Source organism: Aulonocara sp. 'chitande type north' Nkhata Bay, linkage group LG22 (assembly GCF_057382095.1).
Source record: "Aulonocara sp. 'chitande type north' Nkhata Bay isolate Kocher_YH1m ecotype deep benthic linkage group LG22, A_spYH_male_GT1.1, whole genome shotgun sequence".
Lineage (NCBI taxonomy): Eukaryota > Metazoa > Chordata > Actinopteri > Cichliformes > Cichlidae > Aulonocara > Aulonocara sp. 'chitande type north' Nkhata Bay.
In genome coordinates, this window is record NC_141364.1 from 6285959 (window position 1) to 6311441 (window position 25483).

At 39.3% G+C, this 25483-nt stretch overlaps 3 protein-coding genes across 6 annotated transcripts; all 3 read right to left on the reverse strand.

Moving 5' to 3' along the window:
* Positions 1–176: 176 nt before the first annotated feature.
* On the reverse strand, positions 177–17505 carry LOC147303342 (major histocompatibility complex class I-related protein 1-like). 4 transcript variants are annotated; one of them, XR_015126956.1, is made up of 4 exons: positions 16289–16694; positions 15478–15756; positions 13912–13999; positions 177–2465 (listed from the first exon to the last, which is right to left on the reverse strand). XR_015126956.1 is itself a non-coding variant. In XM_086280895.1 (4 exons), the coding sequence occupies exons 1-4, from the start codon at positions 17411–17413 to the stop codon at positions 2377–2379; spliced, it is 684 nt and encodes a 227-aa protein (XP_086137021.1). In that variant the 5' UTR covers positions 17414–17505; the 3' UTR covers positions 177–2376. The 4 variants fall into 4 exon arrangements, 3 of the variants coding, with proteins under 3 accessions (XP_086137021.1, XP_086137020.1, XP_086137022.1); XM_086280895.1 differs by lacking the exon at positions 13912–13999 and adding an exon at positions 17368–17505 and having other exon boundaries at positions 16289–16558; XM_086280894.1 differs by lacking the exon at positions 13912–13999.
* LOC147303343 (uncharacterized) lies at positions 2476–6063 on the reverse strand. The gene has a single exon (XM_086280849.1). It carries the CDS (start codon positions 5802–5804, stop codon positions 4104–4106), a length of 1701 nt encoding a protein of 566 aa, XP_086136975.1. The 5' UTR covers positions 5805–6063; the 3' UTR covers positions 2476–4103.
* A 2874-nt stretch (positions 17506–20379) lies between the features above and the next one.
* LOC147303344 (major histocompatibility complex class I-related protein 1-like) lies at positions 20380–25177 on the reverse strand. Its single transcript, XM_086280875.1, has 5 exons — positions 24820–25177; positions 22396–22674; positions 22000–22302; positions 21249–21347; positions 20380–20532 (listed from the first exon to the last, which is right to left on the reverse strand). The coding sequence occupies exons 1-5, from the start codon at positions 25175–25177 to the stop codon at positions 20483–20485; spliced, it is 1089 nt and encodes a 362-aa protein (XP_086137001.1). The 3' UTR covers positions 20380–20482.
* Positions 25178–25483: the final 306 nt, after the last annotated feature.

Here is a 25483-nt window from a genome sequence, read left to right on the forward strand (position 1 = left end):
AACTTTGACACAGCTGCAGCACATTAATAATAATGAGAAGCTACTTAATAATATATATATATATATATATATATATATATATATATATATATATATATATATATATATATATATATGTATATATATATATATATATATACATATATATACATATAGTAGCTTCTCATTATTATTAATGCCCTGCAATAAATAGATAAATACAAAGAGGTTTTTTAAAAGTGTATAAGAGCCAAAGTGAATCTTTATGTTTTGTTTATTTATTGTGGTTGTACAGGTGTTTAGATTTTCCTGCACCTCAGGTGATCGCGTGTTATTTACGTGACACAGGCGTACTCATCAGGGAGGAGGTGTTTCTGATCGGGTGTTCACCCACTATTTTCACAACAGTGATGTGTATATATGTGTGTTGTGGGTGCACAAGTATGCATATATGTCTGTAAATTGTATATATTTTGACGTATTACTGGGGTTAAATAAATAAAAATTACATGCATTATGTAATGTAATTGTAATGAATTTCTGAGGGAAGAAAAAGTGTTGACTATTAATTTGACTATTAATTACTAAATAGTGGAAAGGGGGTGGGATTAAATAAGCTTATGCTTCTTCCTAGTCCTTTTGAACATGTAAGTTACTTGTAAATATTGTTGCTTTGTTTTCCTTTTGTTTGTTTGTCTCTTTTTTTCCCTGTTGTTTTTATTTAAACATGTTTAAAATAAAGATTCAATATAAATACAAATGCTCACAAACGATGTAAGTTAATACATGCGCTATTTGTTTTGATTGAAAGCAAATGTTTATTGTTTAAGTTTTAAATAAATACGTGAAACACAAGTGGGACTTAGTATGGCTTATTGGAGACGCGTCACAGTACAGAAACAAACTCAGCCGGCAGCGGCTTTATTTGTGGATAGAAGTCGCAACAATGGGTTAAGATATTTTCAAGATTTAAATTTAATTGCAGTCCGTGCGTCTGTGATGTCTGGGCGGGCGATGCTTGGACCGACGCGGGACAGCAGCTCCTCAAACTGGGCGAGGGACAGACGGTGGTACCGCTGAAAGTGGCCGTCAGTCAGACGCATCTCCTGGAGCAAGTGGTGAAACTCACCAAACTGCTCACACTCGTGGAGGACCTGATGGACCCAGGTATGGTCAGGACGTCCTTTACGCCGCTGCTCTGCTCTCCACAGTAAATAGAGAAGGGAGACTCTCTCTTCAAACGCTAGATCGACAGCTGCCATCTTGCAAACATACCGTCTGGCACTACTTCCTCCCACATTTCTGGTTCACGCACGTGAAAATTGCATATTTTAAAGTGCGACCAGTTCGCTTTGAATGCGCTTCAAGATGCGAATGTGCAAGCGACCAGCTAGGGGCGTGTGGCGCTTTTTGGTCGCTTCTATTGCGTCCGGTGTGAACACACCGTTAGTTTCTTTTAAATTGTGAACAATAGATTTCTGGTAAAGAATGAAAAGAAAACAAAATTGTAAAAGCCCTTTCATGCTAACTTAGAAGAAACTTGGAGCCTAAATAATATTTCGGGGCGGGGGGGATTGGTATGAAGGTTATATTTTTCACTTTCTGGAGAAAAATTACTGACACAATTTCGGACCATCTGCTCAAGCCCAACAATAACAAGCATTGCCCTGGTGATTGAGGATCAGATTGTCCTCAATGACGTCTGTAATTTCCCTAATGCAGTTGCACTTTTGCTTGGACTCATCTATGCACTTAACCTGGACTATCTTTTTTTTTTTTTTTTTTTTTTTTGCCTGTCCCATTTGGTTCTTTAGCCATCAGAATTGTTGTCTGAAGACCAACAAGGATACCCAATGGATTTACTTTGCCAAATGGATCATCGTGGCATTGCCGTATTGGTCCATTTGGTCGATCTTTGTTTTTATTATTTATTATATTTTATTTTCAGATGTTACAGACGGGACAGACATGAGTGAGGGATAGGAAAGGGAGAAAGAAAGAGGAAGGAAAGGAAAAACAGAAGGGGAGAGGGACAGTGAGAAAGGGGGGGAGAAAAAAAATAAAAATCTCCTGGATCACCTGTTGAGAGAAAAATAGAAAACAAGCAAAAAAACAAAGCAACATACTAAACACAACACCATCGCATTAATCTAGCTAAGTGTAAACAGCAGTAAATACTAAATATTCAATGTTGTTGTGCAGCACGCAGGACAGATGTGCTTCGAAGTAGCGGCCAAGAAAGGTGTAATTTGGGTCTACGAGCAGTGAACACCCGTGTGCATACCTGTGTGGATCAGCGCACTTGTATTCCAAAGGTTTCTCCATGTAACGATCTGCTAGGGAGTGTGGGGGGGCCACAGCCCCGTCCTCCAGGGTGTGAAGCGGGTATGGAGGAGATCAAAACTCCAGACATCCAGAGGCCCCCAGAACACAAGAGACCATGGAAGACCAACAGAGGGGCAGCCGCGCCACTGTTCCAGTAAGAGCTGAGGAGAGTCCCAGATGAGGGTTCACTCAGCAGCCGCGGAGCAGAAGCTAACCTGGACTATCTAAAGGACTTAAGGTACACTTTTGAAGTAATTCAAAAGGTGTTCGTGGGTCTTGGTACTCAGTGCTCAGCCTGGGGTTCATGCTTTAAAGAATAATTTGCTGAAACAGTGGGCAGAAAAGTGTTCATGATAACAAAATCTGTTCTCATGCTGGTTTTTTTTAAGTAACCCAGTGCTATGATTTGACCATGATTTGGTCAATAAAGTCATCTTAAAAGTCACTGCATACACTTCAGTAATTATTTAATTTATTTCTTTTTATATTCATACTAGAAAAAAAAAAGCAATATCTGACTAATATTTCATATTATCAGTTCCATTGATATCGTACAGATAAAAATATTGGTAACAGCATTGTTTGTTTCTGTGGGTATGTTCTTGGTATCTTAGCAGTTCTTGTCATTACCGCTTGATTATAGTACACCTGAACTATCCAGTGCTGGCTCTGCACTTAGGATGTATCATGATTTAATAGTTAGTTAGTTTTTATTTTCATGTGCTATGAAACAAGTGTGTGTTTGACTTTACATGTTTGAACCTTAGGGGTGACACAGCACTTTGTATTGCTAGAAAAACTTTTTAATTGTGGACCCTTTGCTGTCAACTATTTTAATGTTTGATATTGGCAGACCTTAAAGAGATCATAGTTTTGTTTTATGTATGGTAATGTTCAAAGTCTTTGGCCCCTCCACATATCTTTATATTTTGCTGGGCAAATTTGGTTACCAGGAACAGTAATTTCTTGACAAATGTGCAATCATACAGGTGTGGTGAAAAGTTTAGATTCACTCCTTATGGGTATGAGTGTTATGGGAATTTGGGTTTTTAATGATTTAGCTGAACTGTTTTTTGTTTTTTTTTACCTGAATGGTATGATTGTACAGTATTGTATCTTTAATGACTTTAAAAAGCAAGAATTGGGTGCACACGTTTTTAATTTACTGAGGAGAACAAATGGCTATATGGCAGCTGTGTCACTGACAACTGACAATCTAAATGTTCTTGCTTAACAATGACTGTAAAAAAATCAACATTGATCAGAAACTTTTATTCCTCATTTATGCAAACAGATTGAAAATTGGACTTATTTCAAATATACAGTTATGTTGTTTAAAAATGTTCAGTATAAATGAGTTTTTAGCTTCAGCCTAAACTGAAAATGTATACACAATCTGAAGACAAATAAAACAAAGCTCAAAATCAAGATCTTTTTTAAATTTTTTGTTTTTTATTATTTCAATTCAATTCAATTTTATTTATATAGCGCCAAATCACAACAAAAGTCGCCTCAAGGCGCTTCAGAGAAAAACCCAACAATCATATGACCCCCTATGAGCAAGCACTTTGGCGACAGTGGGAAGGAAAAACTCCCTTTGAACAGGAAGAAACCTCCGGCAGAACCAGGCTCAGGGAGGGGCGGCCATCTGCTGCGACCGGTTGGTAATTTGTTGGTATTTGTTGGTAATAATTTCATGTGGTCTTTAGTGAACAGTTCCACAAGTTCTTGTTACTCTTCTGGGCTTTTAAATAAAGTGAGTAATCTTCTTTGTAACGCCACCATGTGTCAGGTAAACTTTAGCATACACATGAAAACATCCTAGAGAAGATATTTGGTCTCCTCAATGGTGCATTTCTTATGAAACTTTTGACAATCTCTTTGTCAACATTTCGGTGGCCAATTTTCATTAACTGCATGACAGTGTTTGGATATTTCCACTTTTCCTGGAGTTCATTGTATACTGCCACGCTGACCTCTTCAATGTCCTCCAAGGAGATTTTAAGCTTTTGGGACACAATTTTACCCCAGACTTTTTGGGCAAGCCTCTGTTTAATGGCTTCATCAGCCCCTAGAGGCAATTTCCCTGCTTCATTTGTATTGCTCATTGCGTGCATAACCAGATCTCTGGCAAAGCGTTCCACAAGTTCTCTGTACTCGTCTCGGTTTTTAGATAAAGTGAGTATTCTTTTGGGTAATGCCAGCAGATGTCTGGTGAATGTTGGGACAGTAATATCATCCTCAAGCTCTTCCTTCAGACTTGAAATCAAATGTTTTTCCTTGCACTTATGCACTTTACAGAGATTGGTGAAAATGGCTTTCGCCATACTGGGCAGCCTCTTTGGACATAGATCCAAATGTTTTCCCTCAATTTCAGGCCAGATTTTCTCAAGCAGACGATAACAGTTGGGAATCCTTGTGGAGTCTTTGTGTTTAGAGGAGACTTTCTCTAAGGCCCGTGAAACTACCAACTGAGTAAGTGCATAAACAAACATTTTTTCTGCAGACACATCATCAGATGCCAGACTGATGACAGAAGAAGAATCAACTTCTGACTCATGTACAGCTGGAATCACAGGCTTTTCCACGGGACAAGCTTCTATTTTGTCCCAGTGTTTTGTATCAGCTGTGGGCTTTTTCTTCATACAGCTTTTCTTTGGTTCTGCTGTGGCTTGGGATTGTGTGTCCACATGCTGAAGACATTTGCCGGCCTCTGTCTTCAGTTCTGCAGTATCTGTTTTTTTATTATCACCGCAGTTGTCTACAGATATTTCTTTCAGGATGCTGTCTTTTCCTCCTTTTGCCTCCGTTTCCTTGCATTTATCAACGTCTGACTCATATGCAGCTGGCATTGCAGGCTTTTTCATGGGACAAGCTTCTATTTTGTCCCAGTCTTTTGTATCAGCTGTGGACTTTTTCTTCATACAGCTCTTTCTTGGTTCTGCTGTGGCTGTGGTTTGGGATTGTGTGTCCACATGCTGAAGACTTGCACTGGCCTCTGTCTCCAGTTCCGGAGTTTCTGTTTTCTTATTATCAACACAGTTGTCTACAGATATTTCTGTTACCATGTCTTCCTTTGCTCGTGTTACCCCTGTTTTCTCATGGGAATCAGCGCCCACTGACTCAAGACACTCCTCTGACTGTGTGGACACCGGAGCTCCCTTCTCCATGGTTGTCTCTGTTGCATCCACTAACATGGAGCAAAGTTTCAACATGTCCTGTAACAAAGTGGAAGGCAGCTTAGAGTTGCAGTACTCTGGGTTTGACTGCAGAGATCTCCACTGTGGTACAATTGTACCAAAAAAGTAGTCGCTTAAGCACTTCCATGTTTCCACTGAGGAGTAACTGTGTGGAGTTGTCATATTGAAGGTTGTATTTCTACTTCTTTGACTCTGAATTGGAGAAGTGGAAACAAATTGCTGGGGGGTTGATGTTGTGGCAGGTATGTCTGCTCTTTGTGAACTAAATGTGTTTAAATGTTGCTCGCTGTTCTGATGCATGAATGCGCTCTGAACTAAATCGCAGGTGTTTATGGAGTTCTGGAGTTCTATTTATAGGCTCGGGTCCTGTAGGCCCCGCCCACTGCCCTTTGATAATTGCCAAGCCCCACCCACATCGAATGACTGTTGCCTAGCAACCGCTAGATGATCGTAGCACGGATGGGCACAGCCACTGTGACGTCATCCAGTGTTCTTTGATCAAAGAGAAGTAAGTGTTGGCTTTCTTGCCGCTCAGCAATTGATAACAAAGAACCTTGAAATGTGTTTTTAGCTAAACTTTGACACAGCTGCAGCACATTAATAATAATGAGAAGCTACTTAATAATATATATATATATATACACATACAGTAGCTTCTCATTATTATTAAGTAGCTTCTCATTATTATTAATGTCCTGCAATAAATAGATAAATACAAAAAGGGTTTTAAAAAGTGTGTAAGAGCCAAAGTGAATGTTTATGTTTTGTTTATTTATTGTGGTTGTACAGGTGTTTAGATTTTCCTGCACCTCAGGTGATCGCGTGTTATTTACGTGACACAGGCGTACTCATCAGGGAGGAGGTGGCTCTGATCGGGTGTTCACCCACTATTTTCACAACAGTGATGTGTATATATGTGTGTTGTGGGTGCACAAGTATGCATATATGTCTGTAAATTGTATATGTTTTGATGTATTACTGGGGTTAAATAAATTAAAAATTACATGCATTATGTAATGTAATTGTAATGAATTTCTGAGGGAAGAAAAAGTGTTCTGTGTTCCTGCAAAGTACAGGGAGCAGGGACTTGACCGGGTGTCACAACTTATATATATATTGTAGCTTCTCATTATTATTAATGTGCTGCAGCTGTGTCAAAGTTTAGCTAAAAACACATTTTAAGGTTGTTTGTTATCAATTGCTGAGCGGCAAGAAAGCCAACACTTACTTCTCATGGTGCATATCTACCAGCTTGCAGTGTGGTTCCTGCACTCCACAGCCTCTTCTGTTCCATGCAAGTGGATTTTCTCCAGGGCAGGAGAAACTATTTCTAAGAAAAGAAACAGACTCAGCCTGTGCACAGTAACACTAATCCTCTTTTTAAATGTAAATAACAAAAGGGCTACCTGACATAGATCGTGTTTTTACTTTGCAAGTTCTTGATTAGGGGTGGGTTTTGATTATCGCCTTTCTGATTTCAATCCATGCTAAATTGAATAAAGTGATATTGATTCATTAATCCCGTGTCGATTTGTAAATTAACGTTATTATGCCTGAAACGCCAGCATCTCAGGTTAAACCTCACAACATGTCGTCAAACACCATGCAGCTAAAACAGTAACTGGGAGCAGGTTTACGGATTCTGCATACAAACGTGAACACAGAGCGTGGACCCGACGCGTCAGAATCAGATTTTGGTGTGTCATCGGGTCCGCGCTGTGTTTGCCTCTTTTTTCTTCGCTGGCTTCTGCAGCTGCGGGTTTCATAACTCTCTGTTTACATCTCTAATTAAGGCTCACATGTGTCAGCTTTCTTTTAATAGATACGAAATGATGGATATATACCGATACATGACCAGAATTGTAATATTTCTGACTGAGGCAAAACTTTCCAGATTCCAATCAAATTGAATCGGATCCTGTATCGAATCAAAATGATTCTACAAATCAGTGACGATGCAGCCGTACTCAGCTTCCTAGGTAACAAAAGCTCAACACTGCGCCTGTCAGGGCTCTGTGTGCGAGCAGGCAGAGATGAGGATCCAAATGCAGGACTCGGAAAACGGAATGCAATTTAAAAACCTCAGCTTTATTGCTGGCAAGAAAACAAAACATGAAGTGATGACTGAACACTGAGACCAAAAAACACACAGGCATAATCTGATGGTACGACGCGACACCGACCATGGCAAAACACAGGGCTTAAATACACAGGGTAGTAATAAGATAAGATACGATAAGATAACCTTTATTAGTCCCACACGTGGGAAATTTGTTTTGTCACAGCAGGAAGTGGACAGTGCAAAAGTTATGAGGCAAAAATTAGAATACAATAAGAATAAATACAGTACACAACTGTACAGAATAGAATAAAATAAATATACAATAAGATAAAAATAGAATACAAATACAAATACTATATACAACTGAGTAAAAATACAACGATGACAGAAAGGATTATTGCACTTAGTATTATTGCATATGTATGGATGTGTGTGCTTGATCAGTTAAAGTCTTTATTATGGAGTCTGACAGCAGTGGGGAGGAAAGACCTGCGAAATCTCTCCGTCCCACACCGTGGGTGCCGCAGTCTCCCACTGAAGGAGCTGCTCAGTGCTGTCACAGTCTGCTGCATGGGGTGGGAGATGTTGTCCAACAGGGATGACAGCTTAGCCGCCGTTCTCCTGTCACTCACCACCTCCACTGGGTCCAGAGGGCATCCTAGAACAGAGCTGGCCCTTCGGATCACCCTGTTCAGTCTCTTCCTGTCCCCAGCAGAGATGCTGCCGCCCCAGCAGACCACACCATAAAAGATAGCAGAAGCCACAACAGAGTCATAGAAGGTCTTCAGGAGTGGGCCCTCCACTCCAAACGACCTGAGTCTCCGCAGCAGGTACAGCCTGCTCTGCCCTTTCCTGTAGAGGGCGTCTGAGTTATGAGTCCAGTCCAGTCTATTGTTCAGATGAACACCAAGGTACCTGTAGCTGTCCACAGCCTCGATGTCCATACCCTGGATGTTCAGTGGTTGCAGTGGAGAATGCTTGTGCCTGCGGAAGTCTACCACCAGTTCCTTGGTCAAAGGAGCTTGCAAAGAAAAGCGTCTGGACTTCTTTAAGTTGCTTGAAGACATTTCACCTCTCATCCGAGAAGCTTCTTCAGTTCTAAGGTCAAATGGTGGAGAGTCCCAGATATAAACCTAGTGGGAGTGACCCCCCACAGAGGGACAAAAGGACCCCCTGATGATCCTCTAATCGCCTGAGCCAAGGTGGGAAACTGGGCGTGGGTCCCAATCAGCCAGAGTTTCGGGTGTGTTCATTGTGAAACCTGGCCCCACCTTATCATGCGAATTCCTGAGGTCAGATGGCCCAGGATGTGAGTGGGCGTTAAGGCGTCTGGGAAGGGATCTCAGAACTGGATTATAGATGGCAGAGAGTTGGTGTCGTAAACCCCCGCCTCTGTTCAAAGATGGTCGCTCACAGTGGACATAGATGGCTTCTTTCACTCCTCTTTCAAACCATCTGTCCTCTCTGTCCAAAATGTGAACATTGGCATCCTTGAAAGAGTGTCCTTTATCCTTAAGATGCAGATGGGCTGCTGCCCACTCACATCCTGGGCCATCTGACCTCAGGAATTCGCATGATAAGGTGGGGCCAGGTTTCACAATGAACACACCCGAAACTCTGGCTGATTGGGACCCACGCCCAGTTTCCCACCTTGGCTCAGGCGATTAAAGGATCATCAGGGGGTCCTTTTGTCCCTCTGTGGGGGGTCACTCCCACTAGGTTTATATCTGGGACTCTCCACCATTTGACCTTAGAACTGAAGAAGCTTCTCGGATGAGAGGTGAAACGTCTTCAAGCAACTTAAAGAAGTCCAGACGCTTTTCTTTGCAAGCTCCTTTGACTACGATGACCTGGATGACTGAGAACCTTCACAGACACCAGTTCCTTGGTTTTACTGGCGTTGATCTGGAGGTAGTTCAGCTGGCATCAGTCCACAAAGTCTTGGGTCAGACCTCTGTACTCCTTGTCGTCCCCATCAGTGATGAGGCCGACTATTGCAGAGTCATCAGAGAACTTCTGCAGGAAGCACTGGGTGGAATTGTGGGAGAAGTCTGCAGTGTAGATGGTGAAGAGGAACGGAGCCAGAACCGTTCCCTGTGGGGCCCCCGTACTGCAGACGACCCTGTCCGACACACAGCCCTGAGTCCTCACATACTGTGGTCGGTCGGTGAGGTAGTCCAATGAGGGAATGGGCAACAGAAGGGAGACACAGCTGGGGGAGATCAGGGCTAACGAGACGGGGGAGCAAAGCTGCACACACTAACATAAGACAAAGACTTTCACAATAAGACAGGAAACAAGAATTACTAAACCAGATGCAGACATGACACTGAGAGACAGACTAGACACTGAACAGAAACTGCAACACACATGAGAACCCAAAACCTAAGAACTGATCCCTCACCAAGAATAACAGAAACAGATCTATAATGATAATAATAAACAAAGCACCAGAACATCAGAAATCAATGGAGTTTTCCTGGTTTTATTTTGCTTTTCTTTATTTGTGTTATTCCTTGTTTAAAAGCTGTAATTTCACAGATGATAAGTTTATCACTCACAGCATACGCAGATGTACCACAAACCGATGAAGATCATGAAGACTTCTTTTCCTATTTGTTTAATGAAGATGAAGTGTAACTAATGATGTAATAACTGAGAATGAGAAAGAAAAGTAGTTACTTACACTTACTAACTTTACTTACTAACACTGATACATTTCATTTTCTGATCAACAGGAGGGAATGTCAAAAGAAAATTGTGTATATATGATCAGCTACATGAAATGTGCTCTTTTATTAATCAATAAGCAAATGTCTACGTGACTTCTGTCATGAACTCTTCTGTGATTCCTCTTCTTCTAAGAACATGCAGATTTAGAAAAAGGGGAACCTCAGCTCTGAGTTCTTAGAACAACTCTGTTTTATTTGTACACACACGAACACACACACACACACACACACACACACACACACACACACACACACACACACACACACACACACACACAAGACAAGTATAAATAAAGCACGCAGACAGTGATGAGACGCAGGTCGTGCGTCCATGACTTCCCTCGCGAGTGAAAGACAACTGCAGTGTTTGTGTTTTCTAACTCAGGTGTCTCAAGCTGAAGAACTGCGGGGTGATTCTTAGAAAAATCCCCTGTCAGTAAGCATGCAGCAAAAAGGACCCTCTGCACTCTACGTCCACTCTTCATTAATTCAGTCCATTCATAGTACCGGACGAAGCTTATGACCATCAAAACACGGAGCGCCAACTCGGTTATGAGCACAATTGCATTGGGTATAAATAAAATAATAAAACAGCTTCATCTAATAATTAAAATGAAAAAATCAATAATTTTCAACCCTGATAGTATCTACCTTGCAGTATCTGCCATGTTAGCAGATGAATATGTCTGGGCTCCAACATAGATGCTGCTGAGTATGATCTCTCCTTCCATACTAATCCACATCAGATATTCACTTATAGACCAGCCACAGAGCCTACTTTGGCCGTTTCGGATTGCGTAAACGCAAAAACTGAGATTTTTTTAAAACTCTGTTTTTGCGAGGAATACAGAGCTCGTCACACAACGTCAAAGGTATGTGCTTTTTTTCACATCACGCTGTGCGCCACGTTATTGTTTACATGAGATCAATTTCTACAATGACAGAGACAAAAAACTGTTAATCTTACTATCTTCTGTTTTTACACGACACACGCAGTTATTTGTCCCAAAAATTTAGAAAGTCAGAGGCGTCAAGGTGCAATTATTTTACGTGTAGTTGTTTTTTTCCTGTGTAATAATGTTCAACATTGCTATCAATACATTCTTCAAAAATGCCTCAAAATGGGTTTAAAACCATAAACAGCTGTGGGATACTGTTTGTCCGTGATTTGGAAAAGGGGAAAAAAATTCGGCAGGATCAGCTTGATGTTATTTGTATCCCACTGTAACTTTACTGTATAAAGAGCTAACATCTCCAAAATGTCAGGAGTGGTGAGTCATTACAAGAAGTGTTTGTGAACTAAAAATCAAAAATGTGGGATACTGTTTGTCTGTGATTTGGAGAGCCCAGTGCGTGCTCCAGATGCAGGGAAAACTAATTCTGTCGCAGAGACCTACCTTGGCAGTTGTGCAGGTGAAGCCAAAGGGAAGATATGCTTCATCATATTTTCTAGTCTTTGGCCTGGAAGGAAGTTGGTTTGGAAACATATTTGACGATGTTTCATCTCCTGCTTTGCGTTTGTGTGGGAGCCACGTCAAAAACCTGTCCATTATGCTAGCAGTGTCCAAGCATTCTTTCTTTTTCCTTTTCATACCGTGCCCCCCTTGCAATGGCTCTGCACCCCCCTAGCGGGTTGTTGCTAGTTGTCTGTTATGCCCTGCTGTCTTCTAGCTTGTGAAACTGAGGCCAAGGAAAAGGAAAGCCTGTTGGGATGTTTTTAGAGTTGTTTAGTGGGAGCGGTATCAATTTTGTCTCGACAGGTACTAGTGGATAGTGTAAGCCACGGAAGTGCATTTTAGTAGTTTTCTTCCCTTTAGATAGGTGAATTTGTGTTATGCTTTTTTTTTTGGTTGTTTTTTGGGGGGGATATACCACCCTGTGTTGCTGTATCTTTGTATTGAGAATAAAGTTTAAAATTTAATCATTTTTGCATTGTTTCACTTCTTTATATTCTCTCTCAGCTTTATTCATTGTTGCTTCCCAAACCCTCCCTTATACTTCCATCTTGGTGACGTAACAGTGTTTTGTTTCTCCATTAGATTGTCAGTCCTTTTTGTACACTGACAACCCGTTCTCACTCCCGACGCGTAAAATAATGACGATTTGTCACGTCCCTTAACTTCTCATGCTGACGCCTAAGGTACCCTTCCACGTTTTTATGTGATGCTGTGGGTTGTCAGTTCATGCATGTTACTAACTAAACTTCTTCCCTGGAGTTTCTGTGCTCTCTCATCCAGCAGGTTCCAATGGATCGTGGCTGCTGCTGTGGTCCTGCTTGACATCTACTACATATATTATTACTCTCTGACTTGATTTGATTAATTTATATTACAATGAAGGTGTATAAAGCATGACATGAATATAGAAGATATTTCATCCTAAAAAATTGTCATATGTCACAACCTAAATTGTCCTATTTTGTGTGTGGTTGTCGTTGTTGTTTGTTATGTTTTTCTCCTGACAGTGGCAAAGTGTGGGATGACACATGGGAACCTGCGCAGTTTTACACACAGTAAACCAGGCACCACAGGTCGCAGAGATCGCACAGTTCACAGCTTGTAGTTCAGCATAAAAGTTCAAAATAAAATATTTACTATACATTTCAACCAGTGTCAGTCTCTGTTTCACTCTCTAATTGTACCTAACATATTCATGAATCTGATCGATCAATAATATCTTCCCTGCACTCGATATCTCATAGTTTTACATATCAGCCAACATTATTGTCTACATCCTCATAAATATAGAAGTGACTTGCTTATTATAACATATTACAAGGTAAAGTAATACTGCACTGCACGTATAGTAAGTAACACCTACTGTGTATGGGAGCCTAAAGCAAAGTTAACTGCACCAGTACCAGCTTCAGAACATATTGTATATTATATGTTTCTACCTTTTTGTAATATGTCATGTTTAGATGCAGTGACAATTGCACATTTGGAGTTGTGGTCATATGTGGTCTTTATATACAGGGTATTAAAAAAAATTGAAATTTTTTGCTATTTTTCTTGTTTGTTTGCACAATATTATTGTGTACATATTACATATGTAACATTATTGTTAATATTATTATTAGATATCAAAGATACAATTTGATTGAGGGTTTTCCTGTCATAATTTCAATAAAAATGCAATTACACACGTAAACAATAGGATCAAAATAAACTTTTAAAAAGTCTAGAGGAAAACAGAGATAAAATAATCTGAACAGTAACAGTGATCGTGGATGATGATGGAGGCTTCAATGGATTATTCTGTTTCAATCAATAGGTTTGTATCTATGACAATAATTTGATAAGTTTAACAGGTTGGTTTAGGCCTGGCAATACAGCAAATATTCACAAACTTTTGTTTTTGAAGAATGTTTATCTTTTTTGAAGCTATCTGGCAAAATGAGACAACCCTTTTAACCTAATCTTTATGTCTTTTTTGTGGCTATGATACTGGATTTTGGTTTGATGCATATGCAGGTTACAGCTGGGGAATGGCAGTATGTTGTGGATTGATTTGGCATGTTCAACCACATCCTGCTGTGTACTGAAATCCCTCTTGTTTTGCATAGAAATATACTGAACAACATACAAAGCATAATATATAAAATAACATTTACCTGAGTTTTTTCTTTGAAAGAAGCCTCTAATGTCCATTCTTATGTTTCAGTACATAACTGAAACCGATTTAGTCGGGGAGGGTAAGAACTGAAAATATGAAATAAACACACGTAAGCTAAGACTCTCTAAAAAAAATAGCATTTGTTCGGCTTTTCATTTTGCCATTTGTTGATTCACTTGAAGAGCAAGTAACGTAATATTGGTCAAGTGATCAGTTTCATATCAATCTTTCGTGATGCACCGTCATATTTACATTATTTGTACGGTACAAATGATTTGCTTTGGTACCTGGTCAAACTTAAGCTCTCCTTAGTATGGCTGGCTCCGTCTCTCCAACAGCGCACTCACGGGCAGCAGCTGCCCCGCCCCCTCGCTCAGTCGCTTAGTGCCTGAGCTTGGATCATACCAATATCAGGGGGGGATTCACGCACAGTCGTAAATTCCCACAGTGTGCACTATGTGCTTCGAATATTGTGTGTACTTTTTGTTTTATACAGTTGTCAGCCAGGCATCTAACTATGAAAAAATTACACTCCAAAATACCCCGGGCTTCTGACAAAACAACCCGGGCTTAAGCCCCGTAAGCCACCCCCACGCTCCGCCCCTGCTCTCCAGTATGATCATTTTTCACACTATCAAGTTGTGAAAATGGCCTGAGCTCTGTTACACATGAGATGATGAAATGGAGCTGAGTTTGTGCTATAATAAAACTGTTTATGATACAGTTGTTCCACATGTTATATTCAACTGTTATCAAATTAAAATGAGGCTTTGAGTGAAGGATTTTTTATATTGATAAATGCCTGCTGCTTCTGCTCCCCTGAGATCTCTACTGGGAGTAAGACACAACGGGAAGAGTCGGTCGAGTCAATCAGTTGCAGTCTGGAAATGTGAAAAGTAGGGTTGCCTGTCTCCTGTGGCTTTACTTCCCACCTCTGATTCGCTGATTGTCTGCACCTGTGTCTAGTTTCCCTCCTGTGTGATTGTCTGCCACACCCTCACTGGTTTCACCTGCGTTCACTCCACACTGTGTGGATATAGTCTTCTCCCTGAGCCTCACAGGTGTCACACTGTTTTACCTTCTGTGTGACCTTCTGGTGTTCTCCATGTCCTTTGTGCTTTACTTGTTACTGCTACTTTTATTTTTCATCTGTCTGTAGCATCTGTATGACATCCCCCTTTACCTCTCCATATCTCTTTGGGAGGCAAAGTGAGCCAGTAAATATTGTAAAAGTTGAATAAAATGTTTGTGTAGGCAGCATGATCAGAATCTAGCAACTAAAGGGGGTGAGAAGCTCTTTGGACGAAATCCTTTTTCTCCTGCTTTTTGGTTGTTAGTATAGGTTTGAGAACTGTTGTTTAAACTTTGTTCAGGAATCTTGGGATTGAAAGAATGGAAAATTACAATCCTGTTAAGTCTAGGCTGAGGATGTAATAGTCAACCTATACATTTTTTCAGAGATAACTATTTTTATACATATATTTTAACATAAACTACTGCATATAATATAAAAACACTGCAGACTACTGCATCCATGAAAATGCTTTGGGTCATGTAATTTTACCTTTTCTCTGCAGGGAACTTCTCTCAGTGTTCCAAACTGTCTTCAGCCAAGTTGGACAAACCACATTGAGAAAGTATTGAGCGTTTCTCAGGTCAGCTCTCTCAGCATCCCATCTTATTTTGGTATTGACAGCCTCTGGTTTCAGTGCGATCCATGTCAGTGTCTTTAGATCAAGCTCAATAAAGTCCTCTCCATCATACCCAAAACGTGTCAGTCCGGTCACCTTGCCAGTGGTTTCATCCCATTCACAGCCATCTATCCTCTGTAAAAAGTGGACACCTGAAGAAAGAGAAAGAAAACACACACTAAAATGAACTTGTTACTATTATTCATTTTGTGAATCACTGCTATTTTTCAAGGTTTGAGCTATGCTCAGATCTGAGCTGATCTGTCAACTTTTTATTAGCATGACTAAAGAAAGATAGCTGAAATGCTGTAACATGTACAAATTAACTTGATGTGATACCTCAAAAATAAAAGATGAAGGACAAGAGACAGAAACTAATTTAACCCAGGAGTAGACATCTAGATGACAAATTATAAGAATCAGAACAACTGTTAAGATACAATTGTTAAGGGCAGGACAAACAACAGTGATTATAAGTGATTGTTTTATCACAGTTTTAAGTATGTTCACATCTACAAGGTTTGATGATTCCTGGATTCAATGGAGAAGTAAATTTTTAAGACTTAAGATCTTTAATTACAAAATTTAAAAGAAAAAACAAAATTAATTTACTTAAATCATTTTTGTGTAGGTATTTGTATAATTTGTACTGACTGGTGTAAGGAATAACATAAAATATCACACCTCCAGTTTGGTTGAAATCCTGCTTCACAGTGGACATTGTATCTGTGAAGAAAGGTGGCAGATTCTCAAAGCACACATGAGTGTAATACTGTAACTGCCGAGGGTCTTTGTCTACTATTTTCTTCGCCCAGTCCTGTTTTATTTCCAATATCCTGTTTCTGAGGTCACAGTAACCGGCCTCGACGCCATCAACCATCCCAACACCCATAAACTCTGAGATGTTTGGGTTTCCAGAAGATGCCGTGATGAAATACTTCAGTGAGTGTCTCTCTGTGGGGCGAACAATGTTTATATTGTTAGTATATAAGTCAATAAAACATACAAATAGAGTGTGAAATGTGATGCATTCAGTATGATTTGGTGAACGCATTCTCGTATGAGAATCAGTAAAAGTGATGTGAGTAGGTGTGTGTGTGTGTGTGTGTGTGTGTGTGTGTGAGCATGTAAGGACACAATGTGACAGAAGAAAATCTTAATGTTATTTATATTTTGACAAAGATGTGGATGAAGTTGTTAGTTAACTGGAGTATTAAAGTGGCTTCATTCAGAATAAGACATAATTGCAACTATACAAACAATTTATTTACATTTCACAATCAAATATCACAGACTGTTGGGATCAGAGGGCATGTGAATGTGATTGGCTGCTGAGTGAAACCACCTCTACGGCATATTTGGTTCCACTGGACTCTGACTAACTGATAGGTAAATAATAAACCTCTGTGAGTAAAGAAAATAAAAGTTTTCCCTTTTCTGAACTACAAAAATATTGATAATAATCAGCCTAAATCTTTAAAAACTACTTTAATGAGATAAATCTGATTTGAACCTTTTATATAAGAAAACCTGACTTCTTTCACACTTTTTACATCAAACCTTTTCATCTGTATCATTAATGATAGTAATGAAAAAGAGTTGTGACACCAGTAAAATTCATACACATGATAAAAAATATATTTGTCCTGTTTTATATTCTCATAAAATGATTAAATGAGCATTGATACAGAGTCTATGAACTACCTACAAAAGCAAAACAAATATGCTGCTGTTTACAGATTTGATTAAATGTTTTTTTTTACCTGCAAATACAGCAGGGCAGAAGAGAAGCAACATAAATAACTTCATCCTTTCTGTATGGTTAAAGCTCGAGGATTTTCAGACCTTGAAAATATGATGGACTTGACTTGGAACTGTGCTAGATTCAAACCGTCACCCACCAGATCAACTCTCTGATGAAGTAAGTCCTCCAAACTAAACAATTATATTTGCTCTTACGCTCAGACGGCCCACAGTTTCCAAAATGAGCCCACCTACAGCTGGCAGAAGAAACGCAAAAGGGAGATTATTTTCACTTATATCATGTCGTCTTTAAGCTGTCTTTGTTTTTAGTTCCCACAGACTTTTCACTGTTAAGAGATGGTGTGTCATTTTGCAATCAACTTTTTATCAATGCTCTATGCTGAAATAAAAAGCCCCAAGCAGGCATGGGTAAGGACAAATCTCTGAGCAAGTGACAGAAAGATGTCAGAAAGCTTGTTGGGACTAAAAGAACTGAAAGGCTCTGAACAGCAGTGGAGTCAAATGATGGATACTCGGCTCCCCTCAGCCGTGCAGATGCAGAAAGTAACAGAAGATATGGAGTTTGCAGGAGTTTAGCTGCTGGTGTTATATGAAGAATCTGTAACTAGCATCACTACAAGAGAGTCCAGGCAGGATTAATAATTAAAAAAAAAAAAACTGAATAATTGAAAATTACACATTATTCCTGTGTCCAATCACCTGAATTCAAAGTACATGGCATAAATTTACTGATACACTTATACAGGTCTTTCTGTAATCTTCTATTATCCAGCTCACACTGAGACCATTCTTTCCTCCTCTTTCAATAAGTGTGATGTGTTTTTAGTGAAGCTTTAGTCCTCATAGGATTATAGTATGGTACGTGTCATGTTTATAGTATACTGTTGTCTTAAATTTTTACAGATGTAGTGATTATCGACAGATGTAAAAATTTTAATGCTGTGGCAAAAACCTGCCCATACTGCAGCACAGGGCAAGCATACCAGGCTCATGCAACTGAACTGAAAACCTTAAGGTCCTTGAAGGGCTCACAGACGTAAGCCATTAAATGAAAGAGAAACTTTTTCTTTCCATTTGTGAAATGAAAGTCATCTACCAAGATGTATATTTCAATTTTCTCATTTGACCCTGTTTGGCCATTTTTTTTTCTTAAAAATAACTAAACAATTCACTTTCAACTCTTTAAGATGGAAAAAAAATCATGTGCCACAATAATAGAAATTATTTATCATTGTTTTATCATTTGGTTGTGTCATGGAACAGTTGTGTGTTGCAGGAAAAGGACCCAAACATAATAAATAAATAAATCAACAATAATAATAACAAACAAAACACTGGGTCATCGACCCAGGACCGCGACAGGTTGTCTTATATTCATTCTGGCTAAACTCTCACTCATGCATGCTTCCTTATATTCATATGACTATGACAGGATTGACCCCCACTCCCCGGAGAGAACAGCAGGCAGGCAGGAAGCAGAACAAAGAAAGAAGGTAATGACATTTATTTTTTATTATTTCAACAAGTTTTTAGGTGCTCAAATAGCTCACAAGCAAAAGCAAGAATTCTAGGAGAGTGTCACAGCACTGGGTCTGGTGACCCAGTGTTTTTGGTTTAAGTTATACTCTTTGAAATATGGTTTTCTGTTTGTATTATATTTAGTTCCTGGTTTCTAGGTTTGCCTAAAAAAGGAGAAAAAAGTCCTGGAAAGTACATAAAACATAATACTGAGTGTTAAAGGTAATACGGCTGTTGTTCTAAGAAAATTGTAGCAATAGTTTATATTAGAAATATCAAGAATGTTGTTTTTGGATTCATAAATTTTATGTATATGAAATTTACCCAAAAAATAAGGAAAAACTGGGTTAAAAAGCAAATATGTTTGTCCACTGAATTATTCATAAAAAACATTACATACCTCCAACTGTCATGAACTGGCTGTGTGCAAATGCAAAACTCTCGGAAAAAGAACTGAACTCAAAGATCACTGCTTTATTTCAGGCTTAACAACAATACAGAATACAACAGTAGATTGGGAATGCTAAACAGAGACACAAGGAAACACAGGGAAACACACACACACAGTTCCAGGGATGAGACATTGACAACTAAGCACGGAGAACACAAGGCTTAAATACAAAGGCAGTAACAAGGAAAGGAGAGACACAAGAGAAGCACAGCTGGGAGCAATCAAACCTGACAAGAACCGAGGGAAGCAAAACAGAATACATTAATCTGAGACACTGACCTTCAAAGTAAAACAGGAAACACACAGACTGAACACAGACAAACGCAGAGACATGGGACCAGGGCAGGCAGAAACACAGAACAGAAGTTGCTCAAAATATAACCAGAACCCAACCCCAAAGAACATGAAAATAAGAATTAACCTTAAGAACAAGATAATAATAACCAAAACCAAAACCACTGAGTCACAGACTCAGGACCATGACATTAACATGTAGCTCAAACATATGAATGTTTTACAGATAAAAGGTTTTGCACATCAATACAGAATATTTCTGAATACATGAAAAAGTAAGGAGAGAATGTCTCCTTGTTTAGAAGACATTAAATGTTCAAATAATTATAAAAGGTTACGGTAAGTGTGAACTGGGCTTTATGCCAAAGCAGACCCAGAGTGATTTATAAGCCATCTGTCCCATGCAGGTGATATGACCAATGATCAGACATAACATATAAATTCTCTAACTGAATGTAAATGTCAAATTCATTACATGAAACGATTATACATGTAATGCATGAATTATTATACATTAGATTTAATAAAGGGTGACAAATATTTGACTGTTAACTACACAAAAAGTAAACATATAAACATCCAGAAGAGGTAACACCCCTAAAGTTAAATGAACCAAGATAAATTATATTTTTGAAATGATACTATATCAATATTTCAGCTTCATTTGAGGCACATACATTTATTGCAGTGTGTGCCTTTAAAATAAACAACAAAAAACTTTTTATGATGTATCATGTTACCTGTTGGGTATTTTGATAAGTACTGTATATAAAATGTAAAACTTTAAACTGTGGAAGAACTGAAACAGCCAGAGTAAAGTCATGCAGAGCGCAGAACTGCGTGAAGGATGGTCATGTTTGTGGATTTAGTGTCTCAGACTGTTCAGAGGCATTGGCAGGAGCTGTAAGAACACAAAGATAAAGCTGATATTTTCTATAATGTACAGTGATTGATGATTTCTGTTAGCAAACACACTAGCTTTCTAGCTAAACATGCAATAAAGAGTCAGGCAAGCAGAAATATGAATTGGGGAAGTCACATTATCAAGAAGCATAAATATCACATGCTGTGCATGGTGGAACATGAGGGAAAGTACCACCAAGAAAAGAAATTTTACCGCAACAATCACGAGCTGTTTCAGTTTTTGTTTTTAACTCAAACCGAGAAATGATTGGCAGACACATGACTAAAGGTCACATGACACAAAATCTCATCACTACTCCTTAAAAGCATTAAGCATCACAGGAACACGAAGCTTGTTTTTTGAAGTGTGCTTTTCATTCTAAATGCCAGCAGTAATATGTTCTACGCTGTTCCACATGAGCAAACTCTTTTCCTCGAATGTAGTTCACAGGTAGAGATTTCAATAATTTGTGTTCTGCACAGCAATGAAGATCAGCTCTGTACTTATCTATTACACTGATGCTTCTCACATTATCAGTCAGGTGTCATATATTAATCTCTCTGTGGCTCTGAAACGTAAACTCTTATATATATACACGTATACGCTACTCTTTCAGGCTGTATGTGTTTGGAACTAATGTTAAATGTGTCAGTATGGACTAAAACACAAATTCAAAAACTAAATGTAATGTTTCACCAACTGAGATCACTCACCTTTCTTTCTTTTGTATGCGACAACCGCCACAGCTGCAACAGGTGCAATGAGGACGATAGCTAGAACAACCGCTGTAGCTATAATGTGAGTGGGCTTCCCTATTGAACAAAATGTGGAAACGCTTTAGTAATCCCACACATTTTTGCTCTGTGTTATAAAGAACAAGTGAGGAATGACTCAGTAAGGACCTCATAGTTGATGCATCTGACAAAACTGGAGGCAACAGAAAACCATTAAAACTCAGTTAATACTCCAATGTACTTAATCTTCTTGTGCACGCTGAAGATAAACCATACTTATAGTATTTCATTACTTTTTGCTTACTTCAGTTATCTACCATTTGTGTTCCATTTTAAGTGAACCATCTTACTGATTTGTTAGTAATTGTTCTTTATGAATTGATAATAGAATTGTTTGATTGGATTGGTGAACACCAGTGTGACAAAGGTCAGCTTATCCAGCATCATCTCAAGAAACTTAATATTTTATTGTAAAACCCTTACACCATTATCAAGACTTGATAACACTCAATTGATCGTATATGTTAAAAACAGCTTTTAACAGGAAGAAACCTCCAGCAGAGAACATTAGACAACAGATGTTGAAGATGGAGGTGCCACCAGAAGGAAAAGGAAAATTGATGTAGTGAAGGAGGACATGCAAAGGGTTGGTGTGACAGAGTATTCACTTTTTAAAATCAATGGCTACTCTGTAAAAACGATTCATAACCATTGCTGGATCCAGTCTTACCCCAGTTGGTCCTGATCAGTGTTTTGTCCAGTTTGGTGATAATGTCCTCGTTCACACCAAAGAGCTGAAACACACAGTCGTACCTCTCCCAGTCTTCAGGTGTGACTGATGAAACATTCAGATCAATACTCATCTGGAAGGTCCCATCATTGTTGGGGAGGATCTCTCCAGGATCTACACCTTCATGGAGCTCTTCTCCATCTTTCCTCCAGAACATCAAACCTCTGTCAGGATAGAAACCTGTAGCGTGGCAGCTGACTGGAGAGGATAAAGACTTCTGGAGGAGAGACACTGAAGGAAGGACTGCAAAAAGATAAAGCTAGGAAGGTTTTACATTGTCTTTGAATTGTCATATAATTTTTTTTTATTTTTCTACACCAGATTCTTTAATTCTACCTGCTGTCTGCAAAAAGTTTTTCCCATACTGAACATACTTCTTCAAAAACTCAGGGCATTCGTGGACATAAAAGTTCTTATTGCATTTTAATTGATCTTCTTCACCATCCCATCTCAGTTTGGTGATGACAGCCTGTGGTTTTAGAGCAATCCATGTCAGTCGCTGCGGGTCGAATGTTAGAAAGTCTTCTCCATCATAACCGTACTGATTGAACGCATTAATCTGTCCAGTCTCGTCATCCCAGTTACAGCCATTCATACTCTGGAAAATATGAACACCTGAAAAAAGACATAGTGACAATAACTGCAGGAAACCAGTGAGATGTGAGCATTACAGAAACAAAAATAGAGGGACATACAGTTACTGGCACATAAAACAGTCTATCAACTAATGGACACTGTGGAAGGTTCACCTTTTTCTCTGCTTCATTCACTGTTCTTATTTTCTTTTCTTCTTTTCTCTTCACGTGTGCGTGAAGTAGCAGATCACATTATGTTATTTTCAGTGTTGGGTAAGTTACTTTAAAATTTTAACTTAGTTACATTACTAGTTACTTCTATCAAAAGTAACTCAGTTACTTCAAGTTACTCGTTACTTTCAAAGTAACTAGTTACTAGGGAAAGTAACTTTGGTTTTACTCAGAATTCTCTTGTTAATGTGTTGCTTCCATAACTTTGCCAGTCTTCTAGCTTGCTTACTTGCCACAAGTGCACTGTGCCACCTACCAATAGACAGGAAAAGATAATGTGCATATTTCCACGAGAGAAATCCCACGCCTGGACCGTCATTGACAGCTGCCATGATTCTAGCCTACATCACAGCGTCATGTGCGCTTTTTACATCCAACACAAAAACTGTAGTCGTGGTGCTTTCGATTGTACTCAGAACTGGGAAATTCTGCCTTCTGAATAGGAAGATGTAGGTAACACCAGACTGCAGATGAGCTGCATACAGAGCTGGACTGGGACAGAAAATTAGCCCGGGCATTTTGACTAGAGACCGGCCCACCATTATAGGAAAAATCATAAAGCCTTTGAATGAAAATAAACACTGTTGTGACAGTGATGTACACTGTTCTGATGGTATATATGTATCAATCTATCAATCGATCAATTGTTTGTTGTAAGATTCAGATAATTATTTTTTAAAAGCGAGACATTTTAAATGAGAATAAGATAGAAAAGTATTTCTTTGTGCCCACCTCTCCCTGTTAATGCCCAACCTGGCCCCCTGGCAAAACTTTGCTAGATCCGCACCTGCACAGTTACCAGCTGTCAGCTACCTAAAAAAGGATCCTGGTGTTATTTGTCTCTCAGAAACAGTTCATAACTTCCCTTCAACTCATTCATGTCACCTAAAATGTAAACCTGTTTCTCCATCACAGCTCTGATGATTCAGTAAGGACATCTCCTGGTTTCATCTTCATGTTTCCCTCTCACCAGATAACCAAACCATATCATGACCAGCAGATTTTTTGCAGCTGTGGCTCCAGCAAACATCAGCTGATACTAGAAATTAATATTAAATAAATTCTAACAACAGCTGATCAAGCTTAAACGTGCTGCTGTTGTTTAGCGCGACATTTCCTGGTTTCCTCTTTCGGCGCAAAGTGGGCGATAAACAAACAAGAGAGCCGATCAGCTGATCATTGATCAGTTTTCATGATTGAAGTAGAAACGGGAGAGAGAGGGGGGAGAATGAGAGAAGAAGAGGCAGCTGTGCATCGTAAAGACACAGAATAACTCCAGCTTTGTGTCTTTTTCATTGTAGCTGAATTACGGGACAAACTGTTCCTTTTCACCTCAATAAGAAACGCGTAATATTTTCTCTGAATACCAGACGGGACGGTTGGCAACTCTAATAACTTATGAACAAAATAAAGTTCAACATCATTAACTTCATAGCACCCACCCAGCTGTATAGAAACTCAGTCATGCTAGCTAGTACGCAGTACGGAAAAAGTCAGAATAACGAAAATAAACTCCACCTAAACTTGGTTCATATCTGACCCAGAGAGACTGCAGGTTATAACTTCTTACCTGAAGTTCAGTTCACACTTGGACCGGCGGCCGCCTCGGGTCTCTTTTCCTTCTGCGTCCCCTTTTCCTTCATCCACCTGCTGGCCTCCACCACTTGCTAATGTTACTGAATCTGTGGAAGCTCCGCGATAGCCACCACACGAAGTAACGAGTAACGACCCTATCTAAATCCCAGTAACGACTGACGCGTTCCTGATTTTGGCATAATAACTAGTTACCGTGCTCGTTACCACAATAATAACATAGTTACTGTAACGTTAGTCCCAACACTGGTTATTTTACATTCTATATCTAACCCTAATCTAATAAACTTTTAGTTTTTTATTTTAAACCAAAACCACAACGAAAATAAATTCTGCTGCAACAAATGAAACAAATTCTTACCTTCGGTTTGGTTGAAACGTTTCCTCAAATTCTCAATGTAATGTTTGAATAAGTGTTGGACATGCAAAGAGCGAGCAGTGTACCACTCCAGGTGCTGAGGATCATCCTTCATGAGTTTTTTCATCCATTCTGTTTTGGGTTCTGGTCGCTCTGTCCTGCTATCATAGTAACTTTTCTGAACTCCATCAACAAGTCCAACCACCACAAACTCCGGAATGTTCTGGACTCCAGATGTTTGACAGAAGAAAAACTTCAAGGAGTGTTTCACTGTAACAATAATCAGACTTTCAGTTAGGTGGCATTGCAGTTCTATACAGTGGCTTGCAAAAGTATTCGGCCCCCTTGAACTTTTCCACATTTTGTCACATTACAGCCACAAACATGAATCAATTTTATTGGAATTCCACGTGAAAGACCAACACAAAGTGGTGTACATGTGAGAACTGGAACGAAAATCAGACATGATTCCAAACATTTTTTACAAATAAATAACTGAAAAGTGGGGTGTGCGTAATTATTCAGCCCCCTGAGTCAATACTTTGTATCCATATATTAAAGGGTCTGGCTGCAGCCACTGTGGCAAGAGCACCTGGCTGCAGCCACTGTGGAGCTCCACAGTAACCGGAAACACGTGACCTCCACAGTAACCGGAAACACGTGACCT

Excerpts from the sequence above, each read along its gene's own strand:
- LOC147303343 (XM_086280849.1), bottom strand. The coding sequence starts at position 5,804 with ATGCATCAGAACAGCGAGCAACATTTAAACACATTTAGTTCACAAAGA.
- LOC147303342 (XM_086280894.1), bottom strand. The coding sequence starts at position 16,658 with ATGCGTTCACCAAATCATACTGAATGCATCACATTTCACACTCTATTT. Across the intron at positions 15,757-16,288 it reads GGATTTCAACCAAACTGGAG|GTGTCCACTTTTTACAGAGG; the intron begins GTGTGATATTTT and ends CTCTTTCTTCAG. Across the intron at positions 2,466-15,477 it reads AAGTTCCCTGCAGAGAAAAG|CTCTTACTGGAACAGTGGCG; the intron begins GTAAAATTACAT and ends GACTCTCCTCAG.
- LOC147303344 (XM_086280875.1), bottom strand. The coding sequence starts at position 25,177 with ATGTGGAAAAGTTCAAGGGGGCCGAATACTTTTGCAAGCCACTGTATA. Across the intron at positions 22,303-22,395 it reads AAACTTTTTGCAGACAGCAG|TCCTTCCTTCAGTGTCTCTC; the intron begins GTAGAATTAAAG and ends ATCTTTTTGCAG. Across the intron at positions 20,533-21,248 it reads CGCATACAAAAGAAAGAAAG|CTCCTGCCAATGCCTCTGAA; the intron begins GTGAGTGATCTC and ends GTGTTCTTACAG.